The following is a 23,483-nucleotide window of genomic DNA, read 5'->3' as shown; positions in this document are numbered from 1 at the left end:
AACCGTTTGTCCAATTTGTGCTATATCCGCATGTCCACAGGTGGTTCTGGTATATCTTGTGGTAAGCCAAACTGGAGCTTTACCCTATTCGCCGGATGCCACTCGACTTTGTCAAAACATATCAGATAAGTGCTTGCTGTACAATCCCAAAAGTCTCGTGGTTGGCGGTGTCGAAATTCTCTATACGGCCTCCATTCAAACTACCATAAAAGAAAAGATATAGTTAAAATATCAAATATCTTTCCGACACATTGCACAAAACTTTATGCGAGCAATAAAGGATGGAGAACTTTATGCGAGCAATAAAGGATGGAGAACTTAGGAAGAAAGTTACCTGCATGGGTAAAAATCAAATATCTTTCCTTCTAAATCATATGTTTTCTTTAGCGTGGACATATCTAACTTTTATTTCAAACAATGCAGGATATGCCATGAATATCCCCACGTTCAATTACTACCGCAATGAAATTGCAAGAGCAGATCGACAAGCATTAGCTTGGGTCGACAACATTCCCGTCGAAAAGTGGACTCAATCACATGATGATGGTCGACGATGGGGCCACATGACGAGCAACCTAGTAGAGTCGCAAAATAACGTGTATAAAGGTATTCGCGGACTCCCAATCACAGCTATTGTGAAAGCCTCCTACTACAGGTTGGGGGCCTTGTTTGCTAAAAGAGGACACGAGGCATCGGCAAGGGTAAATTTCGGGGAACCATTCTCAGAAAACATCATGAAGTTTCTGAAGGCAGAGGTCATCAAATCCAACAGTCACAGTGTCACTCAGTTCGACCGAGATAGGTATACTTTCTCCGTCCGTGAAACTATCGACCATAGAGAAGGATTGCCGATGGGAGAATACAAGGTCGACCTGCGAAGTAAATGGTGCGACTGTGGAAAATTCAGGGCGTTACACCTACCATGCTCACATGTCATTGCCGCATGTTCTAGTTTTAGCTACGACTATAAAACATTTGTTGATCATAAATTTACGAATGAATGTGTATACTCTGTATACAATATCCATTTCGATGTGGTTCACCACCAACAGTATTGGCCAACTTATGTAGGCTCAAAGGTGGTTCCCGATTCAGCGATGCGTAGAGCTAAGAAAGGTCGTCCCCCAATTACTCGCATTAGGACCGAGATGGACGTTGTGGAAAATGAGGGGAGAAAATGCGGCATTTGTAGGATGACCGGTCATTCCCGAAAAAATTGCATTAATACTGAACATCAGTAGCAATCTATGCATATTTTTTTTAATTGTATTTGGTTTGTATTTTATTAAATTAAATATTAAATATTTGTTCTTCGTTTAAATGTATTGTACCTTTAAATGTGTCATCTTAAATCATAAATATTTATTTGAATTATTTTTTTTAAAATTTTTAAAAGTAATTCTATTAAATAAATAGAAAAAAACGAAAAAGCAAATAAATAAATATGTCACAAGTCCCACTTGTGACATATAATAAGGACAAAAAAATTTCAAAATTTGAGAGGCTTGCATGTCGCCATTGCCTCTTGTGACATAGGGGGTATGTCGCAAGTCGGAACTGTGACATAGGTAGGTCGCAAGTCCAACTTGTGACATACCAGTCAACTCTGAAAAAGTAGGGCAGTTTTGGTATTTTTGTTTCAACTAGGGCATTTTTGGATTTTTTGGTTTCAACTAGGGCATAAAAAAAAAATTTCCCAATTTTGCACCTACTCTCCAAAGTTGTACGGTCTCTATCATCTTAATGACTGATAATACACCTTTTGAATCCTTTCTCGTATCCTTAATACTTTGTGATTGCACAATATTTTCCTCTCCTTTTCTTCTTCTGCTCTTTTTATAGGGCATGTTATAGAATTATTTTTTATTGTCCTCTAACTTGAAGTTAAATTTGTAGCTTTTATTTCTAGAAGTAATTTTTTGCTCAAGTCACTCAAGTTTGTCGAAATCAAGTGGAGGTCCGACTCTCACTGTAAAAATCGGCTAAAATAAAATTTTTACATTCAACTCGGTTTCAAAAAATTGAAATAGTAGAAGTCCATTCATATTAGTTAAACCTATATTATATGTGTGCACACACAAAGGAGTCTTTTAAACGTAGGAACAAATCAACAAGTTCTATTATGATCATTTACACTTCCACACGAAACAGACCAAAAAATGCACCCCAACTTCATTTTCATAGGGATTAATTCACTTCTTAATTTGGTGACTATAGTGGTAAGTAAGGTCAGCTTTTGCTTCATCTACATGTCATGCCAAACAGGATTAAAGCAGTTGATTTTTGCATCATAACAAGTTTTTGTTGAAACTTGAAAGTGATCTACAAGCATCTTTATTCAACCTTCCCTTGTAGTTGTATGCCCTACAAATATATGTCACAAAGTTTTGGTAGTCCTACAATCACAAGAAAAGGTTTCTCGTCTTAGGCTGTGAAATCTGTAACATTAATCACATATTATCAATAACCAATTAATATGAGTTTATCATCTTCATCCAATATATAGTACGTTGATAGTAGCTACAATTTCCAACTTTAGTAAATCAGACATGGCATGTTGAAAATACAATGTTGATGCTGCTTTTAGTGATTATGGATTTGGCTTTGACATGCGTTTACGTGATGAGCATGGTAACTTTATTCAAGTGGAAAATGTTACATAGACACCCTTTATTGCCATACACTCTTGTACACCCCATGCACTGTGAAGATAGAAGAGGAGAGGAAAGAGAAAGTGCTTGTGCGGGGTCCACGTGGCTATGTGTCAAATTTTTGTGGGGGTGTCAATATGTGTACTGTCACCTAAGGGTGTCTATGTATCATAACTCATTCAAGTAAAGATATCCAAGTTTGGTAATTGGCAGTGGCGTAGCCAGAAACTTTGAATAGTGGGTGCACTATATATGTAAATTTGTAGCAGAGCCATCATCTTAAATAATTTGGAAACCCTGTTTTAATTTTGTAGGAGGATCGATACCGATTTAGAGTAGTCATTTAATTGGGTCTCTAAATATGTGATGTGTTATCACTAAAATATTTGATGCAAAATCAAAACTATGAGTACATTTTCAAATGTTTCTTTTTATATTAATTGTATATAGACCAAATTGGTTAGTGAAAAATATATATAAGGATTAAATTAACTAACTAAAGATCACTGATTTAAAAATCAAAAGGACTAATATAAAACATAGTTTTATTCTTAAACATAACACACACAAAAAAAGTTGCATAAAAGTTTGAAGCAATTCATAGTTTTATCAATTTATAGATGTGAATAAATTATATAGCCAATACCAGTTTGAACGAAAGTGTTCTAAAATCTACACCACAAGTAACATAAATTACACTTTGGTCACTATATCAGAATTGGGATTCAAAATTTAGTGGGGGCACAAGCCTGCAATGCATAGAGGCCAACGTGGCTCCGCCACTGGTAATAGGTTGAGTCTGCCTTAATGATAAGCTCATTGCATGTGCAATGATATACAATGGATAAGCGATTATTGTATTGAGAATGTTATTTTTGAGCTTGATTTAAAGATTTTAGTGAATATTGTTTCCATAATCTCTCACCTGACATTCTTTAGTGTGTATTATTTATGGTTGTTGGGGTTAAGATATTAGACTTTCCTTCGTCGGATAAAACTTGATTACTGTTCATGTGTTGGGTTTAAGAGTGATTTTGTGCAAACTACTACAATTAATCTTTAAGTTTATGAGTCTATTCCATGTTGTGTTCATAAAATTATTTTAAAATAAGAATAACTTCAAACAAAATATTTGAAAACCATAATTTGTAATATGACTTTGGAAGGTGTCTGGTTAGAACTTTGAACGGGTAGCAAGAGTCATGCTATATAGAATGAATGATATTTTGTGAAATCTCGTGAAGCGCACATGTTTAGGTTAAACAAAACTTAATATCAACACTGTTTGATTGACTTTAATTTCGAATTTGGTGGAAACAGTTCAGAAGTGGTGTTATTTAACTCAAAACACTTATCGTGATGGCTTCGAGATATTACATTTTTGTGATATTTAGCATTTTTCTAGGTAATTAAGATAAAGATCAAAAAAAAAATTTTTATTAAATTGAAAAAAAAATGATTTTCACTTCAATATTATTCCTATAATTAGAAAAGGGGAATACCAAAATAATCTAGTGAGGTAGCATGTAGTAGGGACCAAAATAAGTTAATCATCCTTTTTTTTTCATCTCAACTTATCAATTTAAAAAAAAAATGAAATAACCATTTCCCATTCCCCCATTTTCCCTCTATTAATCAGTTTTTCAAAACATACTGAAAGGACACTTATACCCCTAACGGTTTTCAACGTTTCTTCGCGCGTAAAACACAGATTTCAATTCATCTTCAACAAGCTTAACCGAATCAGTTTCATTTTCAGTTTTCTGTTAAATCTCTCTCTCTCTCTCTCTCTCTCTCTCTCTCTCTCTCTCTCTCTCTCTCTCTCTCTCTCTCTCTCTCTCTGCATTGAGCTCTGTTTCCAACAATGGAAGCTTCACATGAAAGAGAGAGAATCGATCAATTCTTCAATCTTTTCCATCATCAACAACAACCCACCATGTCATTCTCCATCATCGACGCTTCAAAGAAGCGAAAACGATGGACGAAAATTTTCCCGCTACAATCTTTCGCTGACCCTGGTTGCCCAATTTCACCTTCAGGTCCGTTCCGCGAAAACGTTCGACTTTTTCTTCAAGAAGCTGGCGAGCTTGAAGACTATTCGGTTATGGGGAATCCTCTTTGGTGCACTTTTCTGATTCATGAAAAGAAGAATCTAATGGTTCCTTTCTATGCTCTTGAAGAAGAAGTTTATAACTCTTCTCATCCTTTCTGTGATCATTGCCGTTGTGTAGGTTCGTTTTCAAGTTCTGATTTTTAGTGTTTCTTGTTATGGGTTTGTTTAGTTTTGCATGAATTTTGACTTTTTTGTTCGTTTTCTGAATTGGGCATGATTGAATTTTGCTTCTTTATCAGTTTCTCTTAATTGGATCGGTTCAATTTTGCAAAAAAAAAAAAAATTTGATTTTTCAGTTTGTTTTCTGAATTAGGGTATGTTTGAATGGTTGAATTTTGGGTCTTTTTCAGATTCTTGAAAAAATTGGTATTTTGTTGTCTTGATTAAGGTCTTTTGATAATAATGTGATTGTTTCCCAAATGCCAATTTTGGATTATTCAGTTTGTTTTCTGAATTGGGTATGCTTGAATTTAATGTACATATGAAATAATTACCAAATGCAAATTTTGGATTTTTTTCCCTTTTCTATTATGATGTAGATTTAGCTTGTGATTTGTGTGTGAAAATGGTCCAAGAATGTTGATTTGTTATGAAAAGGGTTAGTTAAAAGTGTATGATTTGTACTACTTTAACTTGAATTTTGTCATTTGGATTTTTGGGTCTGTAATTAATTTAGAAACTGAAATGGGTTTTTGCTGATATTGATACTGGTATATGATTTGGTTATGTTTATGATTGATAGGTTGGAGTGGACATTTTGTATCAAAGAGAAGGTACCATTTTATAATCCCAATGGATGATGGGTGGCATAAACCCTTAAATGAAGAAGCTCTTGATGATCAGAGTCATCTATTACATGGTGTGATTCATTGCAATGGTTATGGCCATTTGGTATGTCTTAATGGCATTGAAGGTGGTTCCAAATTTCTCAGTGGGAGAGAAATCATGGATCTATGGGACAGAATTTGCACCAATCTTAGAGCAAGGTAATAAAAATCATTCATACTAGTTATAGAATATAGTATGTAGTATATAGTTGCATTTCTGGTATGTTTATCTGGCTACATTGTTTAATGTAGGTACATTGCAGTTGAAGATGCTTCAAGGAAAAGGTCAATGGATCTTCGCTTACTTCATGGTGTTGCTTATGGTCACTCTTGGTTTGGTAGGTGGGGTTATGGTTTTTGCCGTGGAAGCTTTGGTGTGACAGAACAAAACTATAATGAAGCTATTGAAACTCTTGGTTCATTAGTTCTTGATGATATTGTAAGAGATCTGAGTAAGACAAAGTACCACAAAGATGTCAAGCAAATGATTCGTTTCTATAGAGATATGAGTGAAACTCATATCATCACAATAAGAGAGCTTCTAAGATTCATGCTCACTGTCAAGTCCCGTCGACCAGTGTCGAAAATGACAGTCACTTGTTCTTCTCCTAATGCTGTTTCTGATACTGATTCACCTTCTTGTGATACTTCAGCGTTTATCTCAAAAAAGGCAACCAAACCTGCACTTTCAAGTAGTAGATCAAATTTCACAATGAAGGAAAAATCAGCTAGGTATAAGAAATTCAGCACTGCAGTAGCTAATATGGATAGTAGGTGGCCAACAAGGAGACTAGAGTTTGCAGCTCAAGTGATTGTGGAAGCATTAAAAGAGGACAAAGCTATGAAACCAGGCTCTAGTGGAATGACAAGACAAGATGTGAGGGATGCAGCTAGGCTTCACATTGGTGATACTGGTTTACTTGATTATGTGCTGAAATCACTTAACAATGTGATTGTTGGAAACTATGTAGTTCGCCGCACGGTTAACTCTTCCTCAAGGATCCTTGAATATACAATTGATGAGCTCAGAAAAGGGCACCAAGCACCTGAAATGGAATATGGTGTAGTGACAATTGCAGATAAACCTCAAGTCGAGTCATCAACGTTATCATCATCATCATCTTCGGTGTCTGGTAATGATGTTTACAGTGATGTACTTTATCTTTACAAGAATGTGTTGTTGGGTTATCCGGATTCAGAGGCAGTGGAATTAGCAGTTCAAACAATTCTTGACTGCAGACACTTTGTGAAAGAGTGGAAATTGAGAGATGAAATGGAACATGTTTTGACATTTATTTGCCATTTGAAACCAAATTTCGTCGAGAAGAAGTCGGATTTAAAAGGGCCATCTTGTGGTGAGATTGTAACTGTTCCATTACATGCAACAGTTAGAGACCTAAAGCAAACTGCTGAGGCTGCATTAAGGGACACATATTGCATAGCTGAAAGACTGATAGTGACAGATATCAAAGAATTGATGGATGTAGAAGATGAAGAAGTGATTTTTGGACAGATTGAATCTGGTGTGAAGCTTTCTGTAAGGGGAATTGGCATTGATTTGTGTACTCCATTGAAATATCAAGGAGGAAGTGATAATTGGAAAGTGAGGTGTGAGTGTGGAGCACAAGATGATGATGGTGAGAGAATGGTGGCTTGTGATATTTGTGAAGTGTGGCAGCATACAAGATGTTGTGGAATAGATGATTCTGAGACAGTTCCACCTTTGTTTGTTTGTTCTGTATGCTGTGATTCACTTATGCCACCAAGGATTGAATCTAGCAGCTTTGGTATGGTAGATTATGCTGATTCTTATCTTGTTTCACCTGAGCCTACTCATTTGCTCGAGTACGGTTATGGATATTGAATGATTCATTGAATACATAATATAGTACAATACCTTGTTGTTGGTTTAAAAACTTGTAAACTCAATTTTTTGTAAACATAATATAGTACACAGTTTTTTGGTAGCTGATTAAATGCTGTAATGATCATTTTTTCAATTCTTGGTTTTTGGCAAAATGTATTACTTTTGCAGTTGAAGGAATAAGGGAATTCCTTAAGAACTTTTGCAGTTGAAGGAATAACTGTATTCTTTAAGATTCATATGAAAATGCAATATGGAAATTGAGGCAAAATATTTGTGAGTCAATTAAATCTTATTGCGAATATTCATAATTTCTAACTGGATTTGTTGTCTTCCAATAGGGCTAGTTGTGTGTTTAAAGTTTCTTGTAGCAGTTGGATTTGTCTCCTCAGTTCTATTTCTTTAAATGTTGTTTTCATAGAGGCATTTTTTTTCAAAGTCGAAATGAGAATAGTAGTTTCAAGTAAATTCTCAAGACAGATAGGTAGTTCTCTAATGGACACGGTTAAATACCAAATATTCCTTGCTTAAAATTTTGCTTACACATTCACATACCAAAGTTACTTTCCAGTAACAATAGCTGTTTTTTTTTCTTCTTGATTTGGAAGATCAAACTAAGTTGAAATCATGTAACATATGAAAAAAATTCTGAGAAATTTGGCACTTGAAAAATGTTTTGGGAAAAATTTACATTTTTTCCGAGTAAGGGTATATTAGCAATTTTTTGAAATATAGGGGAAGAGTTGCAAATATGAGAGAAGTACAGAGCCAAACTGAAAATTTGGAAGAATATTAAGTTCAAAATTAATTTACTAAAAGTTTAGGGTTTTGCAATTTCTAATATGGTTTTTAAATACTCCAATTTTCAAAAATTGTGTTGATGGAGGGTGACATGGCTACGTTTGACACGTGGGACAAATGAAGTGGTTGAATGGTGACACACAGTAGCTAATGTGGTTGTCTTGAAGTCTTCGACCTCCAATTTGTGATAACATGTGGAAGTCCAACGACTCAAACAGTGACCTAAAAATCTAGCAAAGCATTTGGTAGCGAGTGAATGCTCTATTAACGATCAAAACCTCCGGTAAACTTTTTGGACCTTCGAAATACACAACAATGTTAATTTAACGAGCAAATGACCACATAATTGAGTGTTGAGGGTGACAACTCGCTTACACTTGCATCACCACCAGAAAACATTCAAACTTTTCGCTGATTTTCTCGTACAAATTCAAATCCCAATTTAGGAACTTTGCTCTAATGTCAAAATGACTCATAAATCTAGAGAGAATCAACTCTCAATTTCAAAAGAGAAAACTATTTTACTTTAGACTTAAATGAAAATATTTGGAGAGGTTGAATCTATTTATACTAGTCCTAGAGTCCAATTAAAATAGCAGTAGAAATAAATGACATAAATGGAATTATGATTTCATCTCCCTCACTGTGTCGAAGAGTTCCTAACAAAAACAACTTTTGCACGACCTTCTCAACAGCCTACCATGCAGCATTTGAATTGCTTTCTTTCCGAAGCTATCACAACTCATTATATTGATCTATATTGCCAACCTACCAATGAGATTCCAATCATTAAACGTTTGAATCATTTTCAAAAAAAATGTCCCACAACTCCAAGATTATGGCAGCTTTGATAAAAGTTGTGAAGAATTGATATTTTACTAAAGAGAGCAGGAAATAACCATAAATACAAAATAGAATGCAGCAAAACTTCAAGGATCTGCACCATCCTATAACCAAAGAACCTGATTCAATCTCAAATGACAATTTATTTCTCCTTTTAATATGTTTAAGCAAAATGCATTATTCAACCAATTATTCCAACCCCCAACTAACGCAAACTCCTTCAAGTAAAAAAGCTATTAAATGATTTGAACAATATGCTAAAACAGAATTATGAGAAAGCATGTTTACACAAAGTATCACCCTACAACTTCCGCAACAGCAAAGATATATATCGCTACACTTTCTTTGATCAGAAGAAAGGAGCTCTGTGTGGTGTTCCTTTTCGTTTCCTTTTCTGAGGCTCAGAAGTTTCCCCTTGTGATTCCCGAGTAGGAATTGAATCTTCAGACTTTCTTGACATATCCTTGACCTGAAAGTTCAAATAAAAAAATGATAAGATAGTAATAACTATATGTCAGAACTCAGAAATGTAATGAACGGGAAAAATAAATGGTTATGATTGTCAAATTGCAGTCATCACCTTGCAAGCAAGCAATGGAGCAGTACTGATATGAATCAGCTCCATTTGAGTTTCTGCTGCCAAAGCCGCATGATGATGTGTCATCCAATGCTGATCCACATCGTGGGAGACGATGCAGAACCCGCCGGTTGTTGCATTTGTATTGCTGCGATCAAAGAGGAATCAAATACAGACACTAAAACAACTTCATTAAAAAATTGAATTACTTAAACCCATTTATTTACTCTTCCAAGCAAACATAATTGTAGTAAGAATTTTTTAGGTGTATGGGTAGGGAGACATAAGCACCACTTAGAGAGTTAAAGTAAATATTGGGTTTCATGTTACAAGAAAATATATGTGGAAGTACCAGTTAACAATTAGCAAAACATGTATTGGTAATCCAATGCTGCACTGAATGTCCATAAACTATATCAAATTTTTTCCTACCACCACTTTAACAGAAAGAAATATCTATAAAAGAGTATCACCCTATAACACATCTAAAAGGAAAACAAATAATGCTTTTAAATCAATTTCCTACTATGCTTTCTTGTTACATTTCATGAAACACACAATAGAGACTTGCAGTGATCTTTTACAAGTTCTCTAAGTGAATTTAAGAACCTATTGTTAGCAACCAAAGTCACAAAAAGCACAGAAATTTGCAGTGAATCGCATAACTTTTGACTGTAACGATTACATTTTTTATTGACAAATTTAAAGTCAAGCTAAGATATAGTAGAATACCTTAATCTTGGAGCAGTTGATATATGACTGCATAGTAGTAAGGCAGACAACATCCTTGTGCATATATTTATAAACTTTGAGTATCTGGTGATCATGATGAAATCCTGATGATAGACCATATACCGGCAAGCAGATTCTTTGCAATTTATACAGTATATATTCAACTCATTCCTTCGATCTAAATGAGCAGAACATGACTTGAAAAACAATTTCCCCAAAAAATCCTGAAGCCACTTTGGCTGGTGAACTTCACGTTGGGCCACTTGCTCATCCTACAAATTAAACCATGTTATTAAGTCTACTAGGAGTTACATTAAAAAAAATGTTCATCACATCACTGTTCATCCTTCTCTGATTTTGCTAATTACTTTACTTTCAAAATATAATTTTTCTCGGTTTTCATTTTCTCCAACCCTCACGCATAATTATATGCATACAACATTTGAAATAGATGTTATACACTCTGTCTCTTTTCGGTGCTTCATTAACTCATGTCGCCATTGAGATAGAAAAATCAAAACATATGAGCCAATCACAAATAAAGGTAATCTATTACTCGTAAATTGTACACCAACACAAAATGATATGTTCATTTCATTTTATTTTATTTTGGTATTAACGCTCTGGTTCCTAGGGGAAAGGGCCCATAGTAATCTGTAGTTTGGCCGGGAGGTAAGTAAAGCCTATCCAAGAACTGTTCCCATCAGGAATCGAACTTGGATTCTCCTGAACGATTCAAAGATAATTATACAAGCAGCAATTTATGAAACGAATATTTCATATAAAATATATAATGAGTGAAAACAGTGTGAAGAAACCAAAAAAAAAAAAAAACTCAGGCTGAATGTAATCTATGTGATAGATATCATATAATAATGATGGTTAATTGCAAACTTCTCAGTTTATGCCAGAGGGAGAATCTTTCTTAATCAAATTCAAATGCAACAGAACAAAAGTATAACCAAAAGTAAAAAGCTTATCAGTATCAACATAGCCACTAATCTTCTCACAAAAATTACAGTAATTTTTTTATCAAGGAGATAAAATTAGAGAAGAGCTCATTATAACATAAAAAGTACACAGGCGGAAAAATTTAATTAACTACCTTAATCATTTTTCTGGAAGAAGAAGAGCTCATTGTTCCTTTCTTGCAGGTTTAAATTCGAAAATAGGTTTAACTTTCACAATGAAAAGATTTCGAAGGAGAGAAAGGTTAACCCTAGAAAGAGGCTGTTCTGAACCGAACCTCACTTACTGAGCATGAATGAGTTTATATACCCAGTACTGAAAATAAAATAAACTCAACAAAGACTAAATTGACGTAACCGAAGCATTTCTTCTCAATTCCTTTTCAAAGTTGACAATTTGTCGTCTCATAATAAAAAAATAATTTTTTATTTGCAGTTTTCCGTTTCACCTTCACGGTCATGATTACTTTGCTTCCTTATAATTATTTCGTTCCGTTTCTTTTCAATTCCTTTTCCTAGTTGACAATTTGCAATCTTATATTAAAAAATCAATTGTCATTAGCAGAGTTCCGTTTCATTTTCTCGGCCATTATTAATTTCCTTCCTTAGAATGATATTATAAAATCCAAAAAGAGCCATTTCACCGGTGTCAATATTTATTCAAATTAGTGTTATCAATCGCAGATTGTGAAAAATAGGGGTTTGTTCAAATTCCACTATGTAACACTAACAATGCTATAGCCATTATTTGACAATGTTTTGTACTAAAAAGCTAAAAAGTGTATTGCAGAACAATAGCAATAAGTTCAAATTCTGCTATGTTATAGCCCTACTATAACGATCTATTTAACAACACTTACTTAGATAGAGATTAGAAGGATATTGAAGTTGCACATTTCAATCTAACTCTTAGAATTTGTAGCTGGACCTAATACAACCCTGCAAATCGGCTTGTGAGGCGGGGACTGCGCCCACTTATAAATACTTGTTTTATACATATCACTTTCTATGTGGGGCTTGTATCACCCCTCTGCATGCCCAAAACATAGCGGAAACCTAATACCATCTTAGACTTTGTGGTTGGGCCTAACACAACCCCACAAAACCGGTTTGTGAGGTGACGACTACTCCCACTTATATAAACTAGTTTTATACACATCACTTCGAATATGAGACTCTTAATAGTAACAACCATATCACAACCAATTGACAAAACACATCGGGTTTCGGTTTTCTCAGCAACTTTCAAACTAAACAAATGAAACCAATGAAAAAAGATGTCTTATATACCGAAAAAACAATTCTACACACACTCTAAACTTCTCAATCTCTAACCATCACAACCCCGGAAATATTTACATGTAAATTTCTCATTTTTAGCTGGACCCTGAAATTTCAATAAATATTCAATCATTTTAATCAGCTACTGTTACATGAAATTATTACCTAAATAGCAACAATGGAATATGAATTCACACAACAATACTATTGCTCGTGTCTAGCAATTGAACATTAATATACTAAATGTGGCACTGTTAAATGACTAACTTATGCATTCTGGTAATAGGAATTGAAACAAAGATGCAAGAAATTAAGATTAAAAATGAACTTTTGAATTTTACCTAGCCATGAGAAAAAGGAAAGATTGAATTTTGTTGAGAACTGCCAATGGAAGGAAGAAAGCACGATGTGGGTATTTCATGCATAGTATTCAATTCTCGATTGAAGAAGAAAGCGAGGGAAAAAAGATTACTTTGAATGATTAGGGTTTTCTCGATTGAGTTCATCATAGTTGTGTTTCAGTTTCAGCGTACGGAGAAAGAAGACAAATGCTAAAATAAAAATAAGGGTCATGTTAACCGGTGCCCCCAGGGCACTAATTAAGCAGCTATAAGTGGAAAGAAAAAACAAAGTCAACATTAAAGACAGCACTTTTTCAAGTTTTAAAAAGTAAAATATACAATTTTCGAGAAAATATTTCCATTTATAATTCCTTAACCAGTGCCCCGGGGACATTGGTTAACATTTCCCTAAAAATAAATGAGTTTTTTTTTTGGGTACAACAAATGAGTTTATTTATTAGGTTCCAAATAAAATGTTTTGGTTCCATAAAAAAAATGTTATAGCTTTTCGGATAAGTAGGGTGTAAATGGGTTAGCCGTACCTGACGTTGTAAGACTTAAGTCTGATCAACTTAAAAAATTATAAAGCTGAGTCTGACTTATTGCTTATCATAGACCCATTTTCAAGATCTAGTTTGACCTTTTAAAGAACTTATGAAGCCTGAAAACTTATTTAAAATCTTATTCTACACTAAGGTTTAGCAACACCTATAAACCTACTATTAAATAGGTCAAAACTTATGAATGCCTATAACACTTGAATATGTAACGAAGATCTTTTTTTGTTACCAACTAAGATCTAATCAAGTTAATATATCTGTTACTAAATAACTAAATCATATGAAAACTTGAGTTTACGAAAAAAATACTTCAACAGTATCGATAATGGAAGATATATAATATATTCTCAAAACTATATTAAATAATATTTAACTATTTTTTATGTTGTTATAAACTATATTATTTTTTTCAATGATACTAACAAATAACAAATACTCTAAATGAATGATATAATTAATGATACAACAAGTGCATTCGAATAAGATTAATTAAAAAAAAAAATCATCTTTTTCTCACTAGTCCAAAATGTATCTATCTATTATATATAATATTACGTACACATTAAAGATTAATAAAAAAAATTCATTTTTTTCTCACTATTCCAAAATGTATCTATTAAGAGATCAATTAAAGATTCATCTTTTTCTTACTAGTCCAAAATTCATCTTATATATAGTATTACGTACCCATTAAATATCAATTAAAAAAAATCATACTTTTCTCACATCAAAACACGTGTTTTGTTCTGCTTATCTTCTATTCAGAGTGTTGGAGTATTTTGAGAAAACGATGGGAAGTGTGAGTTTTCTGGTGCTTTTGATTTCGTGGTGCTTGATGTTGCACTATTCACAAATTCCCTACTCCCAAACATAACCACCACAATGGATTTCAATCTTCATATAACTCAAAATTAAAGTTGAAGTTGTGTACAAAGCAAAGGAACATAATCTATTAGTGTTTATCAAGGATTTTGATAATTTCAAGTTGCCATCTTCGTTAGTGCTCACTTGTTCTGTTGATCTCAAACCTTATATGCTTGATCATGATAAAAATTTCATGTTTATTGGACTTTCTGCTGCATATAAAACATGCAGTGAAACATATTAGATTGATAGTTGGAAGTTTATTGTGGAAAAACCTGAAATACGTCGTCACATCTCGTTGCTCATGATTACCGTAGTTGTAATTGGCACAATTGAGGTAGGTGGTGTTCTCTTGATGTTGCTTGTTAGATGCAGGGCTTTTGTTATAGGATTGTTTGCCATTGGAGAATAAGTTGGAGTTGGAGCGCTGATGAACTTATTCATTAGTTTGGATATATTGCATGATTAAACTAGTTGAAAACTTGCATTTGTTTTATGCATTTTAATTTCAGTTGCTTGAATTGAAAAATACTTTTAGTTTGGAATCCTTTCTACTATACATTGTTATGAATTTCAAATTCTGTATAAGTATGTTGCAACGTTAAGTCTGGGAAGCGTCCAAGTTATGTGAAAAATATATTGTGTGTATGTTGATAACCTCATTTGGCACGATTAGAAATGTGTTGTTTTGCTTGTAAAGTTACTCCCTTTTTTGTTTAAATTAGAAAAATACATGTGAGTTTTTGAGAGAGCTTATAGAAATTAGCTTATGAAAAGTCCATAAGTTGGTTCCAACTTATTCTCAAAACACTCTCAAATGTTTCAACTTATTCTCAAACACGTAGCTTATATGAAAACAATTTGTCTTTATTTTATCTTTTGTTATAGAATCAACTTAACGATGAGATCAAACACAAATACTACCTTGATGCTCTTTTAAGATATAAAATACAATCATTAAAACGGTATTGTAGTAATTTTCTTTTAAGGAATGCAAATCTATTTAATTTAAGAAATGCACTTGTTAAATATTTGCCTAGCCCCTAAATACACTTATGACCGACTTTATTCTTGCTCCACTTTATTTAGTGTTTTTTTTTATCAAATATAATATTAAGAGTCAACAATTTCATCTTTGATTATCCTTGTATTTGGATTTTGAGTCTCAGTGACAAATAATACTTTTCTTACCAATATCGATTAGCTAGTTAGACATCAATCTTCGACTTTTAGGTGATATAAATTACTTTAGATGATATAAATTACTTTTAGATGAAAAACGTATGTCCTTTATTATTCTAAATAAAGATATAAGTTACGTATAGGATCTTTTACAAACAAAAAGAACAAAAAATTGTGTTTTTAAATATAAAACCCTCTACAAATTTTTGGATACATTTATTATTCTTTTTTCAAATGTGACAATAAATGATATAAAAAATATAAACGTTTTAATTTCCCAAAACCATTTGGTATAGTTTTCAAAAACATCGATAGTTTGGTTATGATTTTGTGTTCCATGTTCTTTATTCATTTAATAAAATATTTTTCCTTTAAGTTTACCTTTACTTTAAGTTTACCTTTACTTGCATTTACTTTAAGTTTACCTTTACTTCTAAACGAACGTTGTATTTCGACTCAGTTGAAATAGTTGTCTAAACTTATATTTTTATATCAAATCTATGAATATTTAAAAAAAAATTGAGAAATATTGCACAAATATGTTCTAGGATTTACTAGTTTGATCCTGCAAGTAACATTTTAAAACTAGTGATTGTTTACCAAAAATACCGGTAAAAAATAGTGTAATGTCCATACCAACTGAGATATGACCACTATTATTTTCGTTTAAACTAGTTAAGATAATGTCCATACCAATTTGAATAATGAAAAATCTAGTACAAAATGTATCATTCCACTTATAAATTATTATAGTCAAGATTATATTGAGGTGATTCATATTTTAATGTTTTTTTACTATTTTTAATTAATAATTTAAATAATATTATAAAAAGGATAAAATAGTAAGTAAAATACTTTAAATGAAGGTAAAACTAAAAGTGGAAAAGGCTAACCTAAAGAGTAAATGCTATTAACTATTTTTCATGTTGTTATAAACTATATTTTTTTTTTCAATAATACTAACAAATAACAAATATTGAAGGATATAATTAATGATACAACAAGTGCATTCAAATAAGATTAATTAAAAAAAAATTCATCCTTTTCTCACTAGTCCAAAATGTATGTATATTATATATATATATATATACACACACACACACACACACACACACACACACACTATATATAGTATTACGTACCCATTAAAGATTAATTAAAAAAAATCATCTTTTTCTCACTAGTCGAAAATGTATCTATTGAGAGATCGTTTAAAGATTCATCGTTTTCTCACTAGTCCAAAATTCATCTTATATAGTATTACGTACCAATTAAAGATCAATTAAAAAATTTTATATCTTTCTCACATCAAATGCGTGCTTTGTTCTGCTTCTCTTCTCTTCTGAGTGTTGGAGTCTTTTGAGAAAACGATGGGAAATGTGAGTTTTATGGTGCTTTTGATTTCGTGGTGCTTGATGTTTTCGGTTACTGAAGCCAATTTCAACATTGATTTTATTGAATTGAAGTTTGACAGAAAGAGGAGTGAAACAAGTTTGATTTCAAAGGGGAGTCAAAGTTCATGCATAGAAACCCTGTTGACTTGTTTTGTAATAGTCGCAATGATGCCGACGTCAAAATAAGTTATAGTTATGGAGGTATAATCTACAAATCCGTTTACAACTTGTTTTTCATTAAAGAAAATAGATCTTTGGCTTTCTCATCCGAATTCGTCCTTGAAATAATTGTTCCATCTTCTGGTGATAACCCTATTGAATTGGGTAAGGGGTTTGCTTTCTTTTTTTCACCTAACTATGAATTAAAAAAAACCTCATTTGCCTTCCCTCATGATTCATTCTCTGTTGCATTCTCTGTCACATATTTTCTATTCCCAAACATAACCACCACAATGGATTTCAATCTTCATATAACTCAAAATTAAAGTTGAAGTTGTGTACAAAACAAAGGAACATAATCTATTAGTGTTTGTCAAGGATTTTGATAATTTCAAGTTGCCATCTTCGTTAGTGCTCACTTGTTCTGTTGATCTCAAACCTTATATGCTTGATCATGATAAAAATTTCATGTTTATTGGACTTTCTGCTGCATATAAAACATGTAGTGAAACATATTAGATTGATAGTTGGAAGTTTATTGTGGAAAAACCTGAAATACGTCGTCGCATCTCGTTGCTCATGATTACCGTAGTTGTAATTGGCACGATTGTGGTAGGTGGTGTTCTCTTGATGTTGCTTGCAAGATGCATGACTTGTGTTATAAAATTGTTTGCAATTGGAGGATCAGTTGGAGTTGGAGCGTTGATGAACTCGTTTGGATATCTCGTATGATTAAACTAGTTGAAAACTTGCATTTATTTTATGCATTTTATTTTTCAGTTGCTTGAATTGAAAAATACTTTTAGTTTGGAATCCTTTCTACTATACAATGTTGTAAATTTCAAATTGTGTATAAGTATGTTGCAACTGATAAGCCTGGGAAGGGTCCAAGTTATGTGAAAAATATATTGTGTATATGTTGATACCCTCTTTTGGCACGATTAGAAGTGTTATGTTTTGCTTGTAAAGTTACTCCCTTTTTTGTTTAACTTAGAAAAATACAAATGAGTGTTTGAGAGAGCTTATACAAATTAGCTTATGAAAAGTCCATAAGTTGGTTTCAACTTATTCCCAAAACACTCTCAAATGTTTCAACTTATTCTCAAACACATAGCTTATATGAAAACAATTTGACTTTATCTTATCTTTTGTTATAGAAACAACTTAACCATAAGATCAAATACAAATACTACCTTGATGTTCTTTTAAGATATAAAATACAATCATTAAAACGATATTGTAGCAATTTTCTATTAAGGAATGAAAATCTATTTAATCCTTTATTATAAAAGCTAGAGTTGTTTGGCTACAATGTTTGCCCTAATTCACCATATTTTGCCCTAATGCCTAACATTTTTCCCTCCTAAACAAGTATTAATTGCTACTCTAATCTCACCCGTTCAAACTCTATTTTCACATTTGATCACACCCGTTGATTCAAACTCTAAAAATGTTTCCTCATATAACTTCGTTAACGCAATTAAAGACGTATTAAATGCTAATCAATTCATTCAACAATCCCCTACACTAATTGCTAATCAAAAAAATCATAAACATCCATTAAAACGAACTTATATCAATTGGTCACGAAAAATAAAAGCTAGACTTGCTTGGCTACCATGTTTGCCCTAATTCACCCTATCCTTTATTATAAAAGCTAGAGTTGCCAAGCTATCATGTTTGCCCTAATCACCCCCTCTTTTTCCCTCCTAAGCAATTATATGATCTTAGCTGTTGATGTGAATTCCTTGCTAATCTAATCTCAGCCGTTGATTCAAATGATATGTTTCAAACTACTCATTTCCTATCTCATACAGATGCGTCATAATGTCGATTAAAATCGTAGTTAATGCCAATCAAATCACCCTAACTCCCAACGATTAGTAAACTTTTATATTTAGGGAATCATATCGTATGTATTCATTTAGCGAATAAAATCGTAACTACTCATTTACTATCTCATACAAATGTGTCATAATGTCCATTAAAATCGTAGTTAATGCCAATCAAATCACCATAACTCCCAACGATTAGTAAACTTTTCTATTTAGGGAATCATATCGTACGTATTCATTTAGCAAATAAAATCGTAGTTAATGCCAATTAGTGCCCTAATCACCCCCTTTTTTTCCCTCCTAATCAATTATATGATCGCTGCCATTGATGTATTCATTAATCAATGCAAATAATGCAAATAAAATCGTAACTACTAATTTCCTATCTCATAGAGATGCGTCATAATGTCCATTAAAATCGTAGTTAATTCCAATCAAATCACCATAACTCTCAACGATTAGTAAACTTTTCTATTTAGGGAATCATATCGTATGTATTCATTTAGCGAATAAAATCGTAGTTAATGCCAATTAGTGCCCTAATCACCCCCCTTTTTTCCCTCCTAATCAATTATATGATCGCTGCCTTTGATGTATTCATTGTTGGTTACCGTGGTTGATGGAAAACTATCTTACAAAAGATGCAAGGAATGCAAAAGCGTTGTTTCGAGGTAAATATGCCGCTTTTTATATGAAACATATCAATGAAAATAATTAAATTGGATTATAACTGATATCATTAATCAATCCATTGTAGGTTCAAGCTGCATGTCATTGTCATGGATGATTCTGGCTCGACAACATTTGTTCTCTTTGATCGTATTGTCACCCAGTTCATAGGAAGGAATGTCCAAGACTTGATTACAGAAATTAACAAGGTTACTTTCTTATTCTTAGTTTTATATTTTATACGCAGATTCAAGTCAACACTAATCACTACAAACTCCCATTTGCTTGGTGCAGCCTGAGAACAAGTCAATTGGTTATCCTATTGATTTCAACTTTTTTGTGGACAAAAAAATGCTCTTTAAGGTGGAGGTTAGTGATGGTAATATCAATAGGAAGTGGAGGAAATATGGTGTCAAAAGGGCTACTGATGATGTTGAAGTCATCAATGAATTCATCAAGAAATACAATCTCAAGGTTTTTTTTTTTGTTTATATTTTTTTTTGTACTATCATATCGGTATGGATTCTTGCGCATGTCGTTATATATTAGAATTTTGACACGGAAGAAACTATCTTTTTAACAGGATTCAACTGATGATGATGGTGTTGATAAGGAATTAGAGTTGACTGCGCTGGGTAGTGATGCCAATAATTTGGTGATAAATTTATAAGCAGACTAATTGATCTTATGCTTTTTTAGCATTCTGATGGCCGAATTATATCATCCTGATATGCCTTTATTCTCCTTTTAGGATTTGGCTGAGTTAGATGATTCTTGCAGCAACTCCAACAAACTGGGAACTCCGTCAACCACATCTGAAAGAAAGAGATCTTCTGATGGTAATACTTCAGCTGGAGGTGGTGTCATAGAAATTGGGGAGGAATCTATAACCAAACCAACTAAAATGGTTCGTGTGAAAGTTGAGCCAAAAGAAAAATAATGAGTTTCTCTTCAGCGGTCTTTTCTGCGTTTCTCTGCGAAATAATGAGTTGAACCTTCAGACAAATATTGAGTTTCTATGAAAGTTGAACAATTTTAATCTGCTTTCTTTTCTGTGTTTTTCTACTTAGATTGAGTATTTATCTTTTTCGTTTATGGTTTTGTAATCCGAACAGCATCTATGGAGTATATTTACAATTCGGCATTTCTAGCAACCAAATTTATCTAGCAACAATTCTGTTTCAAGTTATATTTACCGAATTTATCAAGTAATATATATGATCTGTTAATAGGTCAAAAATGCCATGGATCCAATTTGAAATTTATAGTTAGGCTATAACTATGAAAATATATATTTTTCAAAGCATATTTCGACTCGACGACTAAGGATTTGTAGATGCTCACTTTTTAGTAGTAGTTTCTGAAGTCTAATATTTTTGAAATACATACAATGTCGTATTATTAGCATGTCAAAACTTTTACAGATCCCTGAAACAATCACATCTATATGAAAATCAATCGTTTTTTCATAAAGTAAACTTTTAAACATTTCAGTCATTTTTGCGCAATCACAACTATGTGAAAATTAATCGTTTTGCATATATCCTCTCTCAGGTGGGGTGTAGCATTACTACAGATACCTTTGTCAACATGCTGCAGGTTTCGAAGATGATTTCTGTAGTATTTCCTTCCCACGAACATATAATTGTCTACTACGTTTTAAATGTATATTTTTTTTCATATAACGTCACAAGAAATTTATAGAATCCTCCTAACCGTTTTCTTATGACTTTACAAAGCAATACGCGGTTAAAACTTTTAATTAATAGGAATTACTACCAATTGATTTACAGTGATCATTTACATTAAAAACTTTCTATAAAGCCATACGCGGTACAAGTGAGAATTTCCATGAATTATTTCTTATGACTTTACAAAGCAATACGCGGTTAATGCTTTTAATTGCTGCAATTAATAGGAATTACTACCGTTTGATTTACAAGGGCCATTTATATTAAAAACTTTCTATAAATCAATGCGCGGTGCAAGCGAGAATGTCCATGAATTAACGTTGTGAGTATTTACAAAGCAATACGCGGTTAAGGCTATTAATTGCTGCAATTAATAGGAATTAATACCAATTGATTTACAATTGTCATTTACATTAAAAACTTTCTATAAAGAGTTGTCTTCTCCCTATAACTTTGTGCAGATTTTCGATTCAAAGGGTGCGATATTCGGCGATGTACTCGTAAGTGAGTTTCTATTTATATATTGAGGTCATATTTATACATCTAGCCATTATAAACTAACCTATTGGCGCTATATAATATATATTTTAATTTTTTTGTTGTTTTGCTTTTTTTCAATTCCAGTGATTTATACGATTGAGTTTCAAACCTTTTTGTTATCTACGCTACCATTTCATTTTGTTATGTATGATATAAAACTTCTATCGTCAATGTATGGTTACATTATTTTTATTGTTCCGATCAACTTTTACGTGGTTGGACCCGTGCGGTAGCACGGGTCATTGGTCTAGTTTTTAAGAAATGCACTTATCAAATATTTGCCTAGCCTCTAAATACACTTATGACTTCTATCTTTCTTTAAATTGAAATATAATTTGGAATAAAATTGCTATAAAATATAACTAATTTTGAAATCATAAGAGGATTAATTATTTGTTAAAAAATATTTTTAATTAACTAAAATATGAAAAATATGAAATGAGTTGTCCTTCTATCGAATTTGGGTAAACATGTGGCATGTAGGGATGGGTCGATGTTCAAGTAAGTATAATGTTAAATTTTATTTTAATTATATGTTAATTTTTATGTTAAAACAATTTAAGTTGACTTAAATCATACGTCAATTTAAATGACGCACATCAGTTTAAATTACATGTGTCGGTTTAAATTACGCACGAGAATTTAAATGACGCGCATCAGTTTAAATTACGTTCGAGAATTTAAACTACACATGAGAATTTAAATAACGCTCGTCAGTTTAAATAACGCACGTCAGTTTAAATTACATGCGAGAATTTAAATTACGCGTGTCTTACTTAAATTTAATTTTATGAAATTAAATTTATGTTAGAATATTGAATGTTTATTTTAAAAAACAAACCAATCCACCCAATACTAGGCCAAACTAGGCCAATCCACCCAAAATTAAATTTAATTGATGTTAATTTTTGTTTGGAGAGAGGTAAACACACAATAAAACTTAAAAATAATTAATGATGGTATAACCTACAATTACGATTGAAGTTTGAACCCTGAATCCATTGAGTTAAGATCTCTCCATTCTAGATCTTCTTCATTCTTTCATTTGAATAGATAAAAACACAACAAAACTTGAAAAGAATTTTTTTTTTTGAAGAAAAAACTTGAAAAGAATTAATGATGGCGTACCCACAATTTATTTTATGTGTGTTTTTCTAAATGACAATCTCCATTTATTTTTATAAATAAAGAGGATCCTTACTCGACTCCACTGCTTATGTTTGTAAGTTTTTAAATCACTACTATCATTTTATTTATGTGCCACTTAATATAATACTTTAAAATAAATTGGATGTTGAAAATAATATAACTATAATTACTTATATAATTTAAATATCGAATATGTTGTAAATTATTTAGGGTAACTATACGATCAACAATAGCTTCCCTCGATAAATCCGTTTAGTTCGCCAATTTATAGGGGCATTTTGATAATTTAACACCGTTGTGTTTCCCTATTTAACACACTCACAGTTTCTTCTTCTTCTTCTTCTTCAAAAACATTTTCTTCTTTACCACCAAAATGCCAGAAAAGGAAGAAAAGCCTAGTTCAGTCTCATTTTCCTTAAAAAAAAATTTAATTTAAATCTCA

At 32.4% G+C, this 23,483-nt stretch overlaps 4 protein-coding genes across 5 annotated transcripts; 3 read left to right on the top strand and 1 right to left on the bottom strand.

Annotated features, from left to right (window-relative positions):
• The first annotated feature begins 281 nt into the window (after positions 1 to 281).
• Positions 282 to 1,371, top strand: LOC146923747 (uncharacterized). Its single transcript, XM_085711765.1, has 2 exons — positions 282 to 342; positions 424 to 1,371. The coding sequence occupies exons 1-2, from the start codon at positions 282 to 284 to the stop codon at positions 1,239 to 1,241; spliced, it is 879 nt and encodes a 292-aa protein (XP_085567891.1). The 3' UTR covers positions 1,242 to 1,371.
• Positions 1,372 to 4,454: 3,083 nt separating this feature from the next.
• MMD1 (RING/FYVE/PHD zinc finger superfamily protein) lies at positions 4,455 to 7,588 on the top strand. Its single transcript, XM_085708859.1, has 3 exons — positions 4,455 to 4,882; positions 5,507 to 5,750; positions 5,844 to 7,588. The coding sequence occupies exons 1-3, from the start codon at positions 4,516 to 4,518 to the stop codon at positions 7,453 to 7,455; spliced, it is 2,223 nt and encodes a 740-aa protein (XP_085564985.1). The 5' UTR covers positions 4,455 to 4,515; the 3' UTR covers positions 7,456 to 7,588.
• Positions 7,589 to 9,222: 1,634 nt separating this feature from the next.
• Positions 9,223 to 13,225, bottom strand: LOC146923745 (uncharacterized). The gene is made up of 4 exons (XM_085708858.1): positions 12,999 to 13,225; positions 10,409 to 10,680; positions 9,680 to 9,824; positions 9,223 to 9,568 (listed from the first exon to the last, which is right to left on the bottom strand). The coding sequence occupies exons 2-4, from the start codon at positions 10,525 to 10,527 to the stop codon at positions 9,449 to 9,451; spliced, it is 384 nt and encodes a 127-aa protein (XP_085564984.1). The 5' UTR covers positions 10,528 to 10,680; positions 12,999 to 13,225; the 3' UTR covers positions 9,223 to 9,448.
• Positions 13,226 to 18,642: 5,417 nt separating this feature from the next.
• LOC146923744 (uncharacterized) lies at positions 18,643 to 20,798 on the top strand. 2 transcript variants are annotated; one of them, XM_085708849.1, is made up of 5 exons: positions 18,643 to 19,663; positions 19,750 to 19,870; positions 19,956 to 20,135; positions 20,245 to 20,316; positions 20,413 to 20,798. In XM_085708849.1, the coding sequence occupies exons 1-5, from the start codon at positions 19,584 to 19,586 to the stop codon at positions 20,599 to 20,601; spliced, it is 642 nt and encodes a 213-aa protein (XP_085564975.1). In that variant the 5' UTR covers positions 18,643 to 19,583; the 3' UTR covers positions 20,602 to 20,798. The 2 variants fall into 2 exon arrangements, with proteins under 2 accessions (XP_085564975.1, XP_085564976.1); XM_085708850.1 differs by having other exon boundaries at positions 20,245 to 20,296; positions 20,413 to 20,543.
• The last annotated feature ends 2,685 nt before the right edge of the window (positions 20,799 to 23,483 follow it).

Source organism: Medicago sativa, chromosome 5, assembly GCF_051527215.1.
Source record: "Medicago sativa cultivar Bolivia chromosome 5, Bolivia_mono, whole genome shotgun sequence".
Taxonomy (NCBI): domain Eukaryota; kingdom Viridiplantae; phylum Streptophyta; class Magnoliopsida; order Fabales; family Fabaceae; genus Medicago; species Medicago sativa.
This window is presented reverse-complemented; position numbering and strand designations above follow the sequence as displayed.

What these genes read in the sequence shown, in the direction of transcription:
- LOC146923747 (XM_085711765.1), top strand. Translation starts at nt 282, where the DNA reads ATGGAGAACTTTATGCGAGCAATAAAGGATGGAGAACTTAGGAAGAAA. An exon ending in GAAGAAAGTTACCTGCATGG is followed by an intron (nt 343 to 423) that starts GTAAAAATCAAA and finishes CAAACAATGCAG; the next exon opens with GATATGCCATGAATATCCCC.
- MMD1 (XM_085708859.1), top strand. Translation starts at nt 4,516, where the DNA reads ATGGAAGCTTCACATGAAAGAGAGAGAATCGATCAATTCTTCAATCTT. An exon ending in TGATCATTGCCGTTGTGTAG is followed by an intron (nt 4,883 to 5,506) that starts GTTCGTTTTCAA and finishes TATGATTGATAG; the next exon opens with GTTGGAGTGGACATTTTGTA. An exon ending in TGCACCAATCTTAGAGCAAG is followed by an intron (nt 5,751 to 5,843) that starts GTAATAAAAATC and finishes TGTTTAATGTAG; the next exon opens with GTACATTGCAGTTGAAGATG.
- LOC146923745 (XM_085708858.1), bottom strand. Translation starts at nt 10,527, where the DNA reads ATGGTCTATCATCAGGATTTCATCATGATCACCAGATACTCAAAGTTT. An exon ending in TCAACTGCTCCAAGATTAAG is followed by an intron (nt 9,825 to 10,408) that starts GTATTCTACTAT and finishes CTTTGATCGCAG; the next exon opens with CAATACAAATGCAACAACCG. An exon ending in CTCCATTGCTTGCTTGCAAG is followed by an intron (nt 9,569 to 9,679) that starts GTGATGACTGCA and finishes TTGAACTTTCAG; the next exon opens with GTCAAGGATATGTCAAGAAA.
- LOC146923744 (XM_085708849.1), top strand. Translation starts at nt 19,584, where the DNA reads ATGTATTCATTGTTGGTTACCGTGGTTGATGGAAAACTATCTTACAAA. An exon ending in TGCAAAAGCGTTGTTTCGAG is followed by an intron (nt 19,664 to 19,749) that starts GTAAATATGCCG and finishes AATCCATTGTAG; the next exon opens with GTTCAAGCTGCATGTCATTG. An exon ending in TCAAGAAATACAATCTCAAG is followed by an intron (nt 20,136 to 20,244) that starts GTTTTTTTTTTT and finishes TCTTTTTAACAG; the next exon opens with GATTCAACTGATGATGATGG.